This window comes from Manis pentadactyla, chromosome 18, assembly GCF_030020395.1.
Source record: "Manis pentadactyla isolate mManPen7 chromosome 18, mManPen7.hap1, whole genome shotgun sequence".
Classification (NCBI taxonomy): Eukaryota; Metazoa; Chordata; class Mammalia; order Pholidota; family Manidae; genus Manis; species Manis pentadactyla.
Genome location: NC_080036.1, coordinates 28,719,951 through 28,738,121, shown reverse-complemented (window position 1 = coordinate 28,738,121; position 18,171 = coordinate 28,719,951). Strand labels below are relative to the sequence as shown.

At 48.4% G+C, this 18,171-nt stretch overlaps 2 protein-coding genes across 8 annotated transcripts in view; both read left to right on the top strand.

Annotated features, from left to right (window-relative positions):
• Positions 1–3,891, top strand: part of CPEB1 (cytoplasmic polyadenylation element binding protein 1) — a 101,395-nt gene extending 97,504 nt beyond the window's left edge. For all 7 annotated transcript variants that reach the window (XM_036931916.2, XM_036931917.2, XM_036931914.2 and 4 more), the window contains 3 exons: positions 869–963; positions 1,087–1,167; positions 2,439–3,891. In XM_036931916.2, coding sequence (XP_036787811.2) covers positions 869–963; positions 1,087–1,167; positions 2,439–2,549 — 287 coding nt within the window. In that variant the 3' untranslated portion in view covers positions 2,550–3,891. The remainder of the gene's footprint in view (positions 1–868; positions 964–1,086; positions 1,168–2,438) is intronic.
• Positions 3,892–5,306: 1,415 nt separating this feature from the next.
• RPS17 (ribosomal protein S17) lies at positions 5,307–8,296 on the top strand. Its single transcript, XM_036931871.2, has 5 exons — positions 5,307–5,675; positions 5,877–6,028; positions 6,254–6,359; positions 6,817–6,882; positions 8,174–8,296. Exons 1-5 carry the CDS (start codon positions 5,673–5,675, stop codon positions 8,252–8,254), a joined length of 408 nt encoding a protein of 135 aa, XP_036787766.1. The 5' UTR covers positions 5,307–5,672; the 3' UTR covers positions 8,255–8,296.
• The last annotated feature ends 9,875 nt before the right edge of the window (positions 8,297–18,171 follow it).

The following is an 18,171-nucleotide window of genomic DNA, read 5'->3' as shown; positions in this document are numbered from 1 at the left end:
TTATTAAGAGTTCTTGGAAAGTGACCTTGTCTAGGGTCAGAGACCAGGTCAGGCTGCAGAAGGACTCTGTGCGACTCAGGCGAGAGTGCGTCATGGCCCCTGCTGTCCTAGCTGAGGCTCTGTGGGCCTCCCTGCTGCGTGTTTGGCCAGCCCTTCTGAGAAAGGCAGTCAGTTCCCCAGATGTGGCAGAACAATCTCAGGGCTGGGGTCTGGACGTGGAGTGGCAGAACCTGAATTTTCTCATGAAGACATGGCTAACCCACCTCCCCAAATGCCTGCCTGCCCACCCACACTGCCTCTGGTCGGATGGGGCACCGGGTGCCCATCATGGCACACGGCAGACAGAACAGGGTCTTCGGAAGTCTGCAGGGGCCGCGCGGTGCTTAGCAGGACCCCCTGCAAGATCCCCAGAGTACCTCCTGGCAGGAGGGCTTGCCACAGGGCCTGCCTTCAGGGGCGCTTTGTTCGGGCTTGGGCTCCGCTCTGACCCTCACCTGGGCACCGGCCTCCCGCAGGCGTCTCCTCCCCTCCCTTTTCAGGCAGCAAATCCTGTTCCTGAGAGGCTCTTGCCATCTGCTCTGTGACCGGGCTGTCTGATAGCCGCAGCTGGGCATGGCTGGGTGCCTGAAGTACAGCTGGTGCCCCGTACTGAAGTGACGTTCTGGGTGTATTGGGTTAACTGAAATATTACTAAAACTCGACTACTGCCCTTTCACCTAGATGTGGCTGCTAGAAAACTTAAAGCTACGTAAGTAGCTCACATCACACTTCTGTCAGGCAGCACTGGGCTAGAAAGAGGGTCTCCTGAGTGTTGAGAGTGGCATCCAGGCAGATCTGGTAGAAGGTACATTTGTTCCTTTGTCCCTAGGGTCTGGTCGCGTGACTTTTAATAACCAGCGTAGTTACCTGAAAGCGGTCACTGCTGCTTTTGTGGAGATCAAAACCACCAAGTTCACCAAGAAGGTGAGTGGGCAGGTTTATACCCCCCAGGTGGTCTGGGGGCCCAGGGCAGGTGGGAGACAGGCTGCGCCAGTGCTGGGTGTGCTCGCCGCCAGCCACTTCTTTCTCCCGTTCTGCTTTGCACAGGTTCAGATTGACCCTTACCTAGAAGATTCTCTGTGTCATATCTGCAGTTCTCAGCCTGGTCCTTTCTTCTGTCGAGATCAGGTGAGTCCCCTGGGCACTTGGGATGTCTAAGAAGTTCCTGCCTCAATTAAAAATTGTCGCCACGTTTGTCTTGCAGAGTATCGGTGCTCTCAGGTGCCTGATGGCTGTCTGGGAGCACAGAGGAGGCAGGTCAGACCAGGGACACACTGACAGCTCGACCCAGAACTCTCGGGAAGGCTTGTCAATTGAGTCTTGACCTTCTGGCCTTCTCCTTTCCCGGCACGTTGGTTTGGTACGCAGGGCAGCCCCATTGCTGATACTCTGGATTTTGAGGCTGATAGGAACCTGGGTGGGTGTGGCCAGCAGTGGCTGTGAACCAGGCATGTTCTAACTGAGGCCTTCTAGATTGATTTCTCCTGTTCTAAGACACCTTTACTTCTGAACCTCTGGACTGTTCCGATATTTGTACCCACAGTTGTCAGAAACAGGCAGAAAATAGCACAGCAGCTTTGGTCATGTGATTGCAGATCTGGGTATGGGGGCCACTGCTGCTCAGAAGCTAATGTCTGTGTACGTCACCTGAGGATCTTGCTTAAATGCGATTCCTATTCGGTAGGCGGAGGGGCCCTGCCACCTGTGTTTCTGACACATGTCCAGCGGCGCCAGAGTTGCAGGTGCTGTACGTTGACAAGCATCAGGGGCAGCTCGGGGCCTGTTGAGACCCCAGCAGTCCGTCCGTGCTCGGTCTTCGCAGTGGTGCTGTGGCTCCGTGGTGGAGTCTCTGGGAGATGGTTGTTAAATGGTGCCTTTGAAGTGGGGTGCAGAGCAAGCTTGGGTGACTGGCGAGCCTCTGCTATCAGGCTTCTGTAGGCCCGTGTCTTTCACAGATGATCCCCTTATCGGATAATTGCTCAGCTTAGTGCCTTGCCTGTGGTTACACAGCCAGCAAGACATGGGACCAAGACTCTCCTCAGTGTGAAGAGGAAGGCCTGGTGCCTCGCTTTGGGATCTGAGCCACTGTTTAACCGTCTCTCGTCTTAGCAGCCATGTGACACAGCCACTCTGGTGGGCGAGAAGGGCAGGGGACCAGAAGAGCAGCTGTAGCATGGCAGGGGAAGCTGACGTCGTCTCTGAGTGCTGGGCGGCATCTCTGACTAAGGCAGGGCTCTTAGTGTACTTGCCGTGGTGGCGCAGGCTCCGTTAGGGGAGAGAGCGTTCCCTGAGCCCACGTCCTGACCCCGCAGAGGCCGTCTGGAAGCCCCGGTCCGTCTCAGCTCGGGCTGCAGCTCTGGCTCGTGCTGACACGCTTGCCTCCTCCTCCCCCCGCCCAGGTGTGCTTCAGATACTTCTGCCGGAGCTGCTGGCACTGGAGACACAGCATGGAGGGTCTGCGTCACCACAGCCCCCTGATGCGGAACCAGAAGACCCGGGATGCCAACTAGAGGAGCTGGCCTTGCCCGCCGGCCTGTTTCGCCCAAGACAGGGAGGTCAGGCGGTAGCCTGCACCCCCTGCCACTGGCGACTAGGAAGCTGGCTTCCCGAGGACAAGGGAAAAATTGTAGTCACCTTTGCACTTGCTGAATCTGTCTTTGTTTCTGCACTAATTAATGCACAATGAGTTTTGTCGGGTTTTGTTTTCAGGGGCTGTGCCAAGGCAAGGACCTTCTGGCCCAGCTCCAAGTGACTCTGTAGTTTTCCCAGATTTTAGTTCCTCATTTTGCCAATGAAAAGCAAAAAAGAACTACGTGTCCAGAAGGTATTGACACGACGCCTACAACTAGGTTTATTTATTAAAGCGCTTTTCTACATTCCTCGCAATACTGGTGGTGATGATGCGCAGGCCCGGTTGGTCTCACCCTTGCAGTTGCCATACAGTGCCTTTCCATTTATTTACCCCCACCTGAACGGCATAAACTGAGTGTTCAGCTGGTGTTTTTTACTGTACACAACAAGGAGACTTTGCTCTTCATTTAAACCAAAATCATATTTCATATTTTACGCTCGAGGGTTTTTACCGGTTCCTTTTTACACTCCTTAAAACAGTTTTTAAGTCGTTTGAAACAAGAGATTTTTTTTTTTTTTCTTTCCTGGCAGCTTTTAACATTATAGCAAATTTGTGTCTGGGGGACTGCTGGTCACTGTTTCTTACAGTTGCAAATCAAAAGTATTTGCAACCAAGAAAAAAATTTTTTTGGATTTGAAACTGGACCGGATAAACGTGTTTGAGCGGCTGCTCTATATAGTTTTAATGGTTTATTGCACCTTCTTAAGTTGCACTTATGTGGGGGGGAGGGTTGATAGAAGTTTTTAATCACAAAGTCAAAGGACTTTTTCTTTTTGTAACTGAGCTACAAAGGGCTGCTTTTTGGTGGGGCAGGTGAAGGCTCACAGGAGCCCTTTCTCTTAGAGGGACAAGTACCCTTCCCTTACTTCTCTCATTTCAGAAATGTATGAAGCAACAGTTGCAGTTACTGAAATGCTACTGGAATTTGAAAACTTGACTTTTTTTTTCTTTTTTTAAAAAACAAAACTACTTGCCCCTCTTTGGGAAGCTGTGTGCCAAAGAACCAGTGTCATGACCCTCCCCCCACCCCCGCTGAGCTGACGTGGCATTGTTGCATATCCCAGCTACTCTGTGGGTTTGTGAAGCTGTGTGAAGTCTCTACCTCATTGTAGTATATGCAGGCAAGACTGCGCTCTCCTACAGGTGTGTGGGGTAAGCTGTGGTGTAGTTTTTTTGGCACATAATAAACACGTTGCAGCAGAGTTCTGGTTTTGTTTCTGTGTCTGAAGTGTGGGAACAAGAGGGAGGTGGGGTAGTAAGATTCCAGAGGAAAAATTCATGTTCCTTGGATTTTCTGTGGTGGGATTCCAGCCCAGGTTGTTGAGGGACAGCCCCCTCCCCTCACAGTAAGAACTTCTAAGAACTTCCATGGCTAGTGCTTCTTGGAGATGCCTTCCAGGGAGCGGACACCTCCGGTCCAAGTGCGCAATGTTCTCACCTCGGGTCCTTGGCGCTCCTCCTACAGTCCCAGCCAGACCCAGCCTGCAGAAGCTGGGGTCCCAGCTGCTCAGGTGTCATGAGCCATGTGTTCTGAGCTTCCTCTGTAAGCCTCAGGCCTGTTCCTCCTGGGGAGGTTTCCCGTCCTCCTGGGCTCACCTGCGCTGGCGCAGCTCCTACCTGAGAGGGAGTAATTTACGTTTCACTGTTCCTTAGAGAGCCCCATCATTTGGATCTTTCTCACAGGTTCCCTGCTGATTTTTGTCCTGGTAGTTTGGGCCCAGCTGCTGGTCTGATTCTTTGAAAGAGTCCATTTTAGTCTGAGGTGGAGGGAACCCTGCATATGAAGCATCCCTTCTGTGAGACGTGCGAGAGCCCTGTTGTAGGGGCTGTGGGATCACTGAGCCAAGAGGGAAGGCCTCCTCTTTCACTTGCAGCCTGGCTGGCCGGAGCCTTATTCGAAGTCTGCTGGTTAAGTGAGCTCCTGCACCTCTCGGAAGAGACCCTGGCCCTCCCTTCTTGTCTCATTCTAGGCCGTAGAGAGGCACCTCTTTTTCCCCTTGCCCCTCTCGTCCAGGTGCTGCTTTCAGGTGGGGGCCTCCTGCCCTTTAGCTCCCCATGCCTTGTTAGTTCAGCGTCTGACCGGCCTCGGCGCCAGGACCAGGAGGGGAGCCGAATGAGGGGGCACAGCCCTCCGCCGCTTGGCTGGTCAGCCGGGACAGCCCAGCCTTGCCCTGGGTCCGGTGGGGGCCTAGGACTCACTTCAGGGCAGGGGGCGGGGTACTCCCCAGGTGGCTTCACAGGCCGGATTTTGAGGAGGGCTTGGCAGGAGCTGCCTGAAGAGGTGGTTGGAGGGGGTGCCTCCGTTGTTGGGAGCGCTGCAGGTAAACGGCCCTCCGCCTGGATATTTGAGTGCTTGCATTGTGCTGGGCGCTGTTCGAAGACACGCGGCTGCCAAGCAGGACGGCCCTCGCGCCGTGGAACTCCCGCCTCAAGCAAGCTGCGGCACCGGCAAGCGCCAAGGAACCTAGAGCAGCTTTGAAAGGCCCGTGATGCTAAAATAAAGGATGAAAGGGGGGTGGTAACACTTTATTAATTGGAGGAAAAGCACCCCCGTAAGGTGACATTTGAGCAGAGCCTCGGAAGACAGCCCTCCGGTTACACGGGCGTCCGCCAGGCTGGACCGTCTCGGCTCTGACCTGCGCACGGGGCCGGGGTCCCGCGCAGAGCCCCACCCCCCACCGAATCGCCCTCCCAAGGATGCCAAGCCTCCCCTCGGCACGTGCGGAAGACGCGCCCCCTCCTGGGAGGGAGCCCGTGGAACACAATCCGGTCCCAGAACCGGGGACTGGAGAGCCGTCCGAGGCAGGCGGGGCGGGGCAGGCCCTCGGCCTCGCCCCGACCGGAGCCGACAGCCTGCGCTCCCGCCCCGCGCCGCCGGGGGCCGCTGTGGCGCTGCTGCTCCGCTCCGCGGCCTGGGGCTGGACGGAAGCGGCGTTCTGGCCTGCGCCTTATAGGCCTTCCTTGTGTTTCCTGTTTCCTCTTTCACCGGGGACCCGCCGACATGGTAGGTCCTGTTGCCCACGGCTTTCTTCTGCACCATCGCCCTCCATCCGCTGCTTTCTGCGGCCCCGGGCCCACAGGGCGGGCGGCTGGCGCCCGCGTCGCCCCTGCCGGGCCGCTCCCCCGGGCGCAGCCCCAGCGCGGGCCCCGCTGCCTCCGGCCGGGCCGCCTGGCTCGCGGGTGAGCCTGTCTTCTGCCCCCGCAGGGCCGCGTCCGCACCAAAACCGTGAAGAAGGCGGCCCGGGTCATCATTGAGAAGTACTACACGCGCCTGGGCAACGACTTCCACACCAACAAGCGCGTGTGCGAGGAGATCGCCATCATCCCCAGCAAGAAGCTCCGCAACAAGATCGCGGGGTGAGCGGGCGGGCGCCAGCGGCGCGCACGGACGAGGGTGGCCGCGGGCGGCCCTGGGGAGACGCCTGGGTAAAGGCCACCGAGGCTGAGCGCTGCACAGGGGACGGCACCCTGGAGGGAACCGGGGCGGGGCCGCGACAGCTGCAGGGTCATCCGCGGGGCGGCACGCTGGGCTCTCGGCGCCCGTGCTCGGCGCAGCGGCAGCTGATGCGCGTTTGCCCGCAGCTATGTCACACATCTGATGAAGCGGATCCAGAGGGGCCCCGTGAGGGGCATCTCCATCAAGCTGCAGGAGGAGGAGAGAGAGCGGAGAGACAACTACGTGCCCGAGGTGAGCCTGGGCCTGGGCCTGCGCCTCTCGCTCATCCCGAGAGGTTCCTGGTTTCCGAAGGGACCCCAGTTGAGCTGGAGACGATCTGTTACCCGTACAGCCCCCAGCCAGCTGGAGGTGTCCGTCCTCTCCCTGCCCTGCTGGGATGAGTTAAGTTCATTCTGTTGTTCCACGCGCCCTTAATGGTGGTTGGTTTTGCCCTGCGTGGTATTCCTGAAGTATAAACCTAGTCTTCAGGTTCTCTGAATACCGATTAGATGATGAGGACCCGCAGAGGTAAAACCAGAAGTGGTCCTTGGGGCCTGTAACCCTTGCACTACTCACTTCGTGGGGTCCTGTCCTGTGTCCCTTCCCTCCTCCTTGGGGGTGATGCTCCTTTAGGAATCTTGGAGAAGAGGCGGGGATGGTGAGAGAGGACTTCGCGTCTGATATCTGGGGCTTGCCTTGCTCCTTCTAGGTCTCGGCCCTGGACCAGGAGATCATTGAGGTGGACCCTGACACTAAGGAAATGCTCAAGCTCCTGGTAAGTGCTGAGCTCCCGAAGTAGGGCTCGCGCTGCTCCAGAGCCGGGGCAGCTCTCACCTGTCTACTCTGCTGGCTCACGCCTCCTGCATCCTTAAATACCAGGCATTTCTTTCCACGTTCTCCATGTTGTTTTTTTTCATCCTGACACTATCCCATTGGGCACATGCAGCCTGGCCTGTTATTTGCATTTTATAGATGGGGAAATGGGTACAAGGTTAGTGGGTGGTCAGGCTGGGTTTTCGGGCTACACTCTAATTGCTAAACTAGACTGCCTCCCAGGCAGAATTAGCTGTCCAGCGAAGGTTGAGATTGCTGTCCAGGAGAAGGTAAATCCCAAATAAATCCCAGATTCAGTGGCTGTTGTCTCCTGGTTCCTTCTGTTCCCATGTTTTTCTTAATGTTCCTGAACAGTTGTGGTCCTCTTCATTCCGCCTGCTGTCCCTGGGATACTTCGCTCCTTCTGTGTCTGCACACGAACCGCTCGGATGAGCCGCAGTCTCCTTTCCAGAGGCTTGCCAGGCTCGCTTAGTTTAGCTGTCTGCCATACAGTTTCATATGTGTCTCTTCTGTGGGTTATTTATTTAGTACTTTTACATAGTTTGGTGAAAGGAGCATGGGCTTCAGAGTCCAGTTGATGGTTTAGAAACAACTTCATTTTTCCTCATTATGATCATTAAATACTAAAGACATACCAAAAAAAAAAAAAGATACTGAGAAAACTCCCATTTACCCACCCCCGCTTGAGAAGAACTACCAGTACAGCTGAAGCCTGCTGTGGATCATTTCCTCCTGAAATAACCACTATGCTGAGTGCAACTGGGTAGTTTCAGCTATAAAATTAGTTCTTGAGGATAAAATAGGACGTTTAGTCCATGTATCTGTTGGCCATTCACATATGTTCATTGCATTAGGGATGCTGCCTGCCTGCAGCTGGTCCTGAAAAGGCAGTGGCACTATACGCCTCTCAAAGGGACAGATTCTGGCCCCTGGGGGCATTTGGCCAATACCTGGGTGTGTTTTTGGTAATTACAGCAGGGGATACTAGCAGACATCAGAGTCCAGGGATGCATACAGCTCCCGAATGGCTGGCTGCTGGGGTGCAAGGACCTTCAGATGTCAAGTAGACTCCCTTGTGAGTTCATTGCTCTGGGGAGGGGAGAAGGCTCTCTTAGGTTTCTGCAGGGTCCCACCAAGCTGACGGAAGTGGACAAGCTCCGCCTGGCAGTGCCAGGAGTTTAGCCATTGATCTCACCGGATGCCACACTGAACCTGTTGTGTCATTGTTCTAGGACTTCGGCAGTCTGTCCAACCTGCAGGTCACTCAGCCTACTGTTGGGATGAATTTCAAAACACCACGTGGAGCCGTTTGAGTCTTCCGGCTGTGCTCTTTTCAATAAACCTTGGACACCCTTGCCTGTGTCATCTGTGGGGTTTGTGCCGATGGAGTTAAGGGCAGGGGTTCTCGAGGCTGATGGTGAAGAGTGATGTGCAGCGTCAGCATGTGGAAGTGGCCTCTGCTTGGTGCCCATGCGGATGATGTATTCAGAGGCCTGGACCCACAGTGTGCTGTTCTTCCTCCAGCCCCACCACATCTGGTTCTGCCAGGCCCTGAACACTAACTGGCTTCAAGCAGACATCAGATGCTTTCCCGTCCTCCCCTGCATGCCCTCAGTGTTGCCCTTTGTATACACAATTTGCCTGTCTTGAAATGGTAGCATTCCTCCCGTGTTTGAGGGTTGGGCTCTGGGCGGGAGATAGGATGGGTGGTCTCCCTGGTGTTGAGCCCAGTACCTGGAATGCAGGCGACCAATGAGTGGATGTGCCAGGGGAGGATCCATGAGGCCTGGTGGGGGGGGTGCAGGTTTCAAAGGCACAGCTCACTAGGGCGGCAGGTAGATGGCCCTGAGCTTAGGGATCTGAGGCTGTGGGGCAAGCAGTGTGCGCGTGCTGGGGAGCGCGCTCTGGGCGGTTCCTGTTCCTGAGCAGGGGGAGAAGGGGCCGTCCAGTTGTAGGGTGCTGCACACATTCGTCTGCTCGTGGCTGAGCTGGGCCGGTTAAGAGCACCGGGGAGTGCCAGGGCCCACGGCAGTCGGGCTCTCCAGGATCCTTGCACGTCTGCTGTCCGGCAGATACATAACGCAAACTCTAAACGTATTTTGATTATTTCAAACCTGGGGAAAAGTTGCAGAATAGTAAGAGAACTTAAAAATAGATTTACCAGTTGCATCCATTTTGCCCCATTGCTTTATAGTCTGTGTATGTATGTATGTGTGTGTATGTATAGACATTTTTCTAACCCACTGAGGTTAGAGACCTGGCCTTTTGCCCCCCGAATTTGTGTCTTTCCTAAGGACATTCCATGCAACCACAATGATCAAGATCAGGAAAGGTGACATGGACAACAATATACTCTCCGGCCACAATCAAGTGCCTCTAGTTCTTCCCGGCCCAGAGACCCAGCGCTAGTTTCATGTCCCTGTAGCCTTAAGATCTTCATGCCTGACGTGTTTGAAAGGTCTCGTCTGGCCTCGTAGAGCGGCCTTCAGTTCAGGTCTGTCGTGTCTCCTCGTCGTTAGGTGCCCTTCAGCTTTCTCCGTAGGAGCAGCACCAGTGAGGGAGCTCTGGACGGGTGCCGCTGCCAAGAGTCTCCCCGGTGGTTACCGCTTTCCCCTCTGCAGTGAAGTTGCGCGGACATTGGGAGGCTCCAAGCCTGTCGCTTGCTCGCTCCCTGGACGCGGCATTCCGTCCGTCCTGCTCTCGGCGCGGGCGCCGGCCCCCAGCGCAGCTCTGCCTCTGCGGCCGCCCCCGGGCCCGCCGGGGACCCGCGCCCTCGCGGCGGCTTTGCCCCCCGGCCGCCAGGAGGCGGTGTCGCCGCAGGCTGTGCCGGCAGGTACCGCAGAGCCGGGCCGGGCGGGCGCCCGCGGCGAGGGCTGCCCCAGGAGGGCGGCCGCACCCGGGAGGCGGGACCCGCGCGCACCGCCGCTTCCCGGGCGCTCGTGGAGGCCGAGGGCCGGGGACCCGCGGCCCAGCGCAGCCCCGACCGCCGCCTGCCTCCTGTGTCCCGGACGCTGCGCCCTTGGAAGGTTGCAAAGGGCCCCAGAAACGTTGAAGGTAATTTCTTCGTTTTTTCTACGTCGTCTTTGGTTATTTGCGTTAAACGATCACTTTTATCACCTTTAACAAACAAAAGTGAAGTGACTTTCATGCAGGCAGGTATCAAATGAACACGTTGAGCATTTTTAACAACTCAATGAGGTAACTGAGAAGGTGTTACAATCAGTTTAAAGAGGTCAAAGAAGGACGAATTTTGAGGGAAGGAAGGTTGAGATAAATAAATGGACTCGGAACTGACCTCTGCCGCAGTCCGGAGGGAAGCCAACTGGATCTCTCCCCAACAGAATTCATTCATTTGCATGCCTATAGACAAGATTGGCACGCTTGCTGGTGTCTGCAACTTACAGTCGCGAACTTGCCCCAAGCAGCGGGAGGTGGGGCGCCTCTGCAGCCGCGGTCGGACGCCAGGAGGCCGCCGCCCTCGTCACTGTCCAGCTTGTCACTGAAGCGCTTTCCCGGCTCTGTGTTCGTATTTGGTGCTGGGTACCTGTGTCATCAAGACTTCCAGTTTCATTAGGATATAATCACACAGAGTTTTCTCATAATTACAAAAGCTGCCTGCTATTATGTATTATTTTCAATGGCACATTTTCTTTCTTTTCTAAATTAAACTTGTCAGATACCTGATTATTTTATCCATAGTTTCAAAGAACCAGCACTTGGAGTTTTACCCTTTCTATTTTACCCGAGGTCGCCCGTTTGCCCCAGCTGGCTCCGATCGTGGGGCATGTGAAGCACCCTCATCTTCTTCCCAACTGCAGGGGTCGGCAAACTACGGGGCAGCTGCCCGGGTGTGTGTGAGCCATGAGCTAAGAATGCTCTGTGCGTTTCTAAATGGTTTAAAACAAGAGGGGAAAGATGTGACCTGTGAAAATCATGTGAAATTGAATCAGCGTCCATATGTAACATTTTATTGGGACGCAGCCTATTGGTCTGCAGTGCTGGATATGGTCGCTTTCCTGCTTCAATCGCTGGATCAGACGGTCGTGACACAGTTCGTGGCGCTTTCTTTGCATTGCAGATTGCAGATACACATTTATAACTCAAGGTTTCAAGGGCCATACAAAATATTATTAGTGCATACTCACTTTTTAAGAAGAGAGAAACCTAGGCTTTGAATGCTATGTTTTTAAGGTGTGAGTTGCTCATTCGTTAGCCGAGCAAGGGAAGCTATTTCCCAATGCTGAGCGAGCTTCTGTGGAAGAAATTCGTCCAGAGAAAACAAGCTTACTTAACACTGTGAGCCTGTGGGGGAGGCTGGTTCCTTGAAGAGATGAGAAAACTGGGAGCAGTATCAATAGTCAATTAAAAAACAAGGCAAATGATTTTGAGTGGTTTTCCTTGGGTCTTGATGAGTCAAAGAATGTTACTGATACTGCTCAGCTGTCTGTGCAAGAGTCAAGGCCAATTAAGGAGACTGAAAAATTAGCCTCTGTGAATAATCCGCTTCACTACAGGTGAGAATATTTTTAAAGATGAGAAATCACTAATACAGTATGAAGGGGGAGGGAATCCGCTGAGCTAATGTTACAGCTGATGGTGGTAGAAATATATTTGGAGCAGAAGAGGCTTGTTTGGATGAATTTCAAAGCTTGTAAAAATGTGAAGTGTTTAAGACCTATGGCTATTCATTACGTAATCCATCAGTAGGTATTTTGTGGAAAATATCTAAATCTGACAATTATTGAACCAATAATGTTAACAATGAAGTTTGCTTATATAGACTTAACAATGATCAGTTCCATGCATCTTGATAGTTTTTTTTAATTGCAGTAACACATACAGAACATAATATTTATCATTTTAACTATTCATAAGTGTACAGTTCAGTGACATTAAATACATTTACAATGTTATGGTAACCGTCATCACTATATCCAAAACCTTTCTTCATCTCTAACAAAAACGTATGCCCATTAACTCCCTGTGTCCCTTACCCCAACCCCAGTCGTCTATTCTGCTTTCTGCCTCTATGAAGTTGCCTGTTCTAGACGTGTCATATAAATGGATTCATATAGTATTTGTCTTTTTTTGTGACTGGCCTATTGCATAATGTTTTCAAGGTGCACAATGTTTCAATGTGAGCCTTCCAGCTTTGTTCTCCTTTTTCATTAAAAAATTATTTTTCAATTTTTCAGATTTTTTTTTTTTTTGGCTACTTGAGCCGTATTAGTTTGCTAGGGCCGCCGTAACAAAATACCACAGGCTGGGGGAACCAAACCGAAGTGTTTTCTCTGGCAGTGCTGGAGGCCAGAGCCCAGGCTGTCGCAGGTTTTGCTCCCCTGAGGCCCTCCTCCCGGCCTGCCCGCCGGCTGCCATCCCTGTGCCCTCACGGCCTCCTCTCTGCATGTGCGTCCCTGGTGTGCCAAGTTCTCATTAGGACACCGATCAGAGCAGACCAGGCACCCGCCCTGACTCGTTCATTCTGACTCTCTAAAGGCTCTTTTTCCAAAGACAGTCACATTCTGAGGCACCTAGGTTTAGAGTTTAAACATTAGAATTTGGGGGAACACAATTCAGCCCATAAAATGGACTCCATGCAATTCCATATGAATTTGAAGGTCAGAGTTTCCATTTCTGCAAAAAAGGCTGTTGGAATTTTGTAAGAGCTGCACTGAATTTGTAGATGGCTTTTGTAGTATTGACATGTCTTTCAATCCATGATCATGGGGAATCTCTCCATTTAATTTTATTTATTTTATTTCCACTTAATTAATATCTTTCATTTCTTTCAGGAATGTTTTGTAATTTTTAGGGAACAAGTCCTTACTCATTGGTTGTTCATTCCCAAGTATTTTATTCTTTTAGATTGATTGTGATATTGTATTATAATAAGAAATAGTGTTTGGTCTTTGTCCCTGGTTCTTGGCCACAAAAGCTTTTAAAACCCTTGGAATTTCCTGAGTGATAGAGGTGCAGGACCATCCTTTGTCATTCATAGTAAGTCCCTCAGTCGTACCTGATTTTATGCTGGTAAGATGACTCCTGGTGGACTCGCAGATCTCTGCAGGATTGCTACGGGAAGCAACCATGTGATTAGAAGTTCGGAATTTTCAGCTCCACCCCCTGACCTCTGGAGACTGATTTAATGACCAACAACCAGTGATACAATCAGTAATGACTACATAATTAAGCATCCATAAAAACTCCAAGCGTCGGGGTCTGGAGAACTGGGTTGGTGGACATGTGCCAGGGGAGTGGTGCATTCCCAGACCCCTCAGGGCAGAAGCTCCTGTGCTGAGGACCCAAGCAGACCTCATCCCATGTACTCTTCATCTAGCCATTTCTTTGTATCCTTTATAATAAGCCAGAACTGCTGGAGAATCCCAAATTCTGTGAGCTATTATAGCAAATTACTGAACCAGAGGTCATGGGGACTCCCAATTTGTAGCCAAGTCAAACAGAAGTGTGGCTGACCTGGGGACCCACTACTTGTGGTTGGCATCTGAAGTAGGGGGCAGTTTTGTGGCACTGAGCTCTTAACCTGTGCAGTCTGTGCTAACTCTGCGTAGTGAGTGTCCGAATCGAATTAAATTATAGGACATCTGGAAGGGATAGAGGGGATAGATTAAAGAAAAAGAGGGGATAGATGAAAGAAGAGAGGGGATGTGAACTCAACAGTCCAAGCAGGCTTATTGCTGAACCTGAGAGGGGCCCCTCTGTCCTGGCCGGCAGGACAAAGGAAAGGGGGTCTCTAACAGGTCAAGAGGCTTTTTATGGCCAGGGCTTGGCGGGCTTTTTGAGGGGAGGGGTCAGGGGAGAGGTGGGCTTGCGGCTTGCTGACGTGTCCTCTGGAGGATGCTTGTAGCCTAGGGAAGATGACACCCAGGTCTCTCTGCAATGGTGGGTGTGCTTAGTCAAAAGGCGGCATTCAGGTCCGGATTCTATCAATACCAACTGATGTCTGCAGAAAATTCAAGAATTGCTTGGTATGGAAAACCCACACATAGATGTTATTGTAAATGGAATTGCTTTCTTAATTTCCTTTTCTAATTGTTCATTTATGGTGTATAAAAACTGATTTTTGTGTGATGATCTTGTACTCTGTAATTTTGATGAATTTATTAACTCTATCTAGTAGCTTTCTTTTGCATTCCTAGGATTTTCTATGTATAGGATCATGTCACCTGCGAATAGAGATAGTTTTGCTTCTTCAAATTTGGATGTCTTTTATTACTTACTCTTGTCTAATTGTTCTGGTTAGAACTTCCAGGACAATGTTAAACAGCTGTGGTAAAAGCAGGCATTCTTGTCTAATCTGTGAAATTACAGGGAAAGCTTTCAATCTTTCATCACGGAGCATGACATTAGCTGTGGGTTTTTTATAAATGCCTTTTATCATGTTGAGGAATCCTCTATTACCAGTTTTCTGAGTTTTCATCATGAAAGAGTGTTGGGTTCTGTAAATGCCTTTCCATGTCAGTTGAGGTGATCATGTAGTTTCTTTTCCTTCCTTCTACTGTGATGTATTACACTGATTTTCTTATGTTGGACCACTCATGCATTCCTGTTATAAATTCTACTTTCTTACAGTGTATAATCCTTTTAATGGACTGATGGATTTGGTTTGCTAATATTTTGTTGAGGATCTTTGCATTGATGTTTATAAGGGATACTGATTTCTCATTTTCTTTTTTGTGATGTCTTCACATGGCTTTGGTATCAGGGAAATCCGATTTCATAGAAGGGGCTGGGAAGTGTTCTCTCATTTTCTGTATTTTGGAAGCTTAAGAAGGGTGGGTGTTCATTTTTCTTCAAATGTTTAGTGGAATTTGATAATGAATCCCTGTAGTCCTAGACTTTTCTTTGTTGGGAAATTGATTACTGACTCAATGTTTTCGATTGTTACAGGTCTAGTGAGATTTTTTATTTCCTCTTGAGTCAGTGTAGGTAATTTGTGTTTCTAGGAATTTGTCCATTTCACCTAGGTTGTCCACTGTTTGCATACAATTTTTCATAGAATTCTCTTATAATTCTTTTTTTTTCTGTCTGTTTGGCAGTGATAATGTCCTCACTTTCATTTCTGATTTTAGTTGCTCTCATTTCTCTTTTTTGGTCAGTGAAGCTAACGGTTGGTCGAAGTTGGTCTTTTCAAAGAACAAACTGTTGGTTTCCTTGATTCCTGCGATTACTTTTCTCTACCTTACTTTCCTTCTGTTAGTTTTTGGTTTAGTTTGCTCATCTTTTTCTAGTTCCTTAAAGTGCAAAGTTAGGTTATTGACTTAAGATCTTTCTTTTTTTTACATGGGTATTTATAGCTATAAATCTCCCTCTGAGCATTGCCTTTGCTACATCCTGTAAGTTTTGTATATTGTGTTTGATTTTCATTCATTTCTAATTTTCTCTGTGATTTCTTCTCTGACCCATTTGTTATTTGCGTTGTTCAATTACCATGTATTTCTGGATTCTCCAGATTTTTTTCTATTATTGATTTCTAGCTTTACTCCATTAGGGTCAGAAAAGATACTTCGGTCAATCCTGCAGAATGTTCCATGTACACTTGAGAAAAATTGTGGATTCTGCTTTTAATTGGATGGAATGTTCTAGGTCTGTTAGGTCTAGTTGGTTTATAGTGTCCAAGCTCTCCATATTCTTATTGATCTTTGGTCTAGATTTTCTACCTGTAATTGAAAGTGGGGTATTGAAATCTACAAGTATTATTGTAGACTATTTTTCCCTTTAATTGTTTGCTTCATACATTTTGGAGTACGTTGTTTGGTGCATATGTTTGTAGTTCTGTCTTGGTGAGTCGACTCTTTTAGTAATATACAGTGTCCTCCTTTGTTTTAAGAGTTGTAGCCTTAAAGTCTATTTTGTTCAATATTAGTATATCAATTCTAGATCTCTTTTGGCTACTATTTACATGGAATAATTATAAAATTTGCTCTTTTAAGGTATAAATATAGTGTTTTTTGAATATTTGCAAGGTTGTGTGACCACTGTCTATTCCAGAACATATTCATTGCCTCAACAAGGAGCCCATACCCATTCATTCCAAATTCACTCCACATTCCCCCACCCCCAGCTCCTGGAAGCCACTAATCTACTTTTAGTTTCAATGGATTTGCCTGGAAATTTCATATAAAAGAAATCAAACAATATGTGATCTTTTGTGTCTGAAAACATAATGTATTTTCAAGGTTCATCCAGGTTGTTTCATGTATCAGTACTTCATTCTTTTGAATGACTGAATAATACTCCATTGCATGAAAACACCACATTTTGTTAATATATTTGTCAGTTTATGACTATTTGGGCTGTTTCCATTGTTTAGCTATTGTGAATAATACTGCTGTGTACATGTGTAACAGTTTCTGTGTGGATATGTTTTTGTTTCTCTTGGGAATATACCTAGGAGTGTGATTGTTGGATCATATGCTAACTCAGTATTTAACTTTTTGAAGAATTGCCAGTCTTCCAAAATGCTGCCCCATTTTACATTCCCACCAGCAATGTATGAGGGTTCCAAGTTCTCACCAGACTTGTTATCAACTGTTTATTTTATCATAGCCATGCTAGTATGGCACCTTATTGTGTGGTTTTGCTTTGCATTTCCCTGAGAGTTAATGACACTAAACATCTGTTGGTGGCTTATTGACCATTTGTATATATTCTTTGAAGATAATGCCAAGTCAAATCCTTTGCTCATTTTAATACTGGGTTATGTGTCTTTTTATTGTTGAGTTGTAAGACTTCTTTATATATTCTGGAGACTAGACTCTTATCAGATATATAACTTGCAAATATTTTCTCCCATTCTGTCATTTGTCTTTTCATATTCCTCATAGTGCCTTTGAAGCATAAAGTTTAATTTTGATGAACTCCAGTCTTCTATTTTTTTCTTTGGTTGCTTGTGCTTAGGTGTCATATCTAAGAAATCATCGCTTAATCCAGGGCCACTATGATTTATACTTGTTTCTTTTAGAAGTTCTGTAGTTTTAGCTCTCACAGTTAGGCCCTAGATCATTTTGTATTCATTTCTCTGTATGGTGTGAGGCAGGGGTCCGACTTCATCCGTTCGTGTGGCCATCCAGCTGTCACAGCCCCATTCGTTGAAAAGGCTGTTCTTTCCTCCACTGAATGGTCTTGGCAACCTTGTAGAAAATTGGTTAGCCCTCAATGTAAGGGTTTATTTCTGGAGTCTCAATTCTATTCCACTCATTTATATGTCTATCCTTATGCCAGTTTCACACAGTCTTCATTACTATAGCTTTGTAAAAAGTTTTGAAATCAAGAAGTGTGAATCTCTCTATTCTGTTCTTCTTTTTCAAGATTGTTTTGGAGATTCAGGGCCCCTTGTATTTCCATGTGTATTTTTAGGGTCAGCTTGTCAGATCTTAAAGAATTTAGTTAATTTTAAGAGCATAATTTTCTTGTTTCTTGCCCTTTTCTTATTGATTTATAGGCATTCTTTATATATTCTGGATACTAATTTCTTATTTCTATAGGTCATCTCTTAATCTTTGGCATATTTTTTAGCATGGTTTATGTAATTTGTCATACAGAATTTTTAACTTGTATATATTTTATTTTTTGCTTTCTAAAGCTTTGGTGTCATCTTAAGAATGTTAAAAATACATTTTTTCCACGTGGACCTTTAATCTAGAATTGATTTCATAAATGCTGCCTATATTTGTTATTTGTCATTATTTTGCTAATTCATACTTTTTCCATTTGTCTTTTACTGGTTGCATTAGTCACATTTTATTTCTTTTGGTTTTCCTTTTAGTGATTTTAAATCCCATGTTATTTTGTTCCTTTGGCAATTTCCCTTAAGGAATCATATTGAAATTCGAGTTTATCTTTTGTCCTCTGAATGTGTGGCCTATCCCACTGTATACCTGTTCCCCTCTGCTCCCGATTACAAGTCACTGTTTTTTCCTGGCTTTTTTGCCCAGATGTTTCCCCATCTCTGTTTACTACTGCATTCTGTCATCTAGTTCTTTCTGTACTTTTTATAGATGTACCTCCTTCAGCACTTCCTTCCACAGGGGTCTCTTTATAAGGAACTATGTGTGTATTTCTGGAATTTTCTTTATTTTACCTTCACTCTTGAATGATAGTTGAGTTAGGTATGTAATTCTAGGCTGACAGTTTCCTTCAGTGTTTTGAAAACGATTCCTTTGTTTTCTGCTGTTGCAGATGAGAAGTCTGACGGCAGTCTAACACCAAT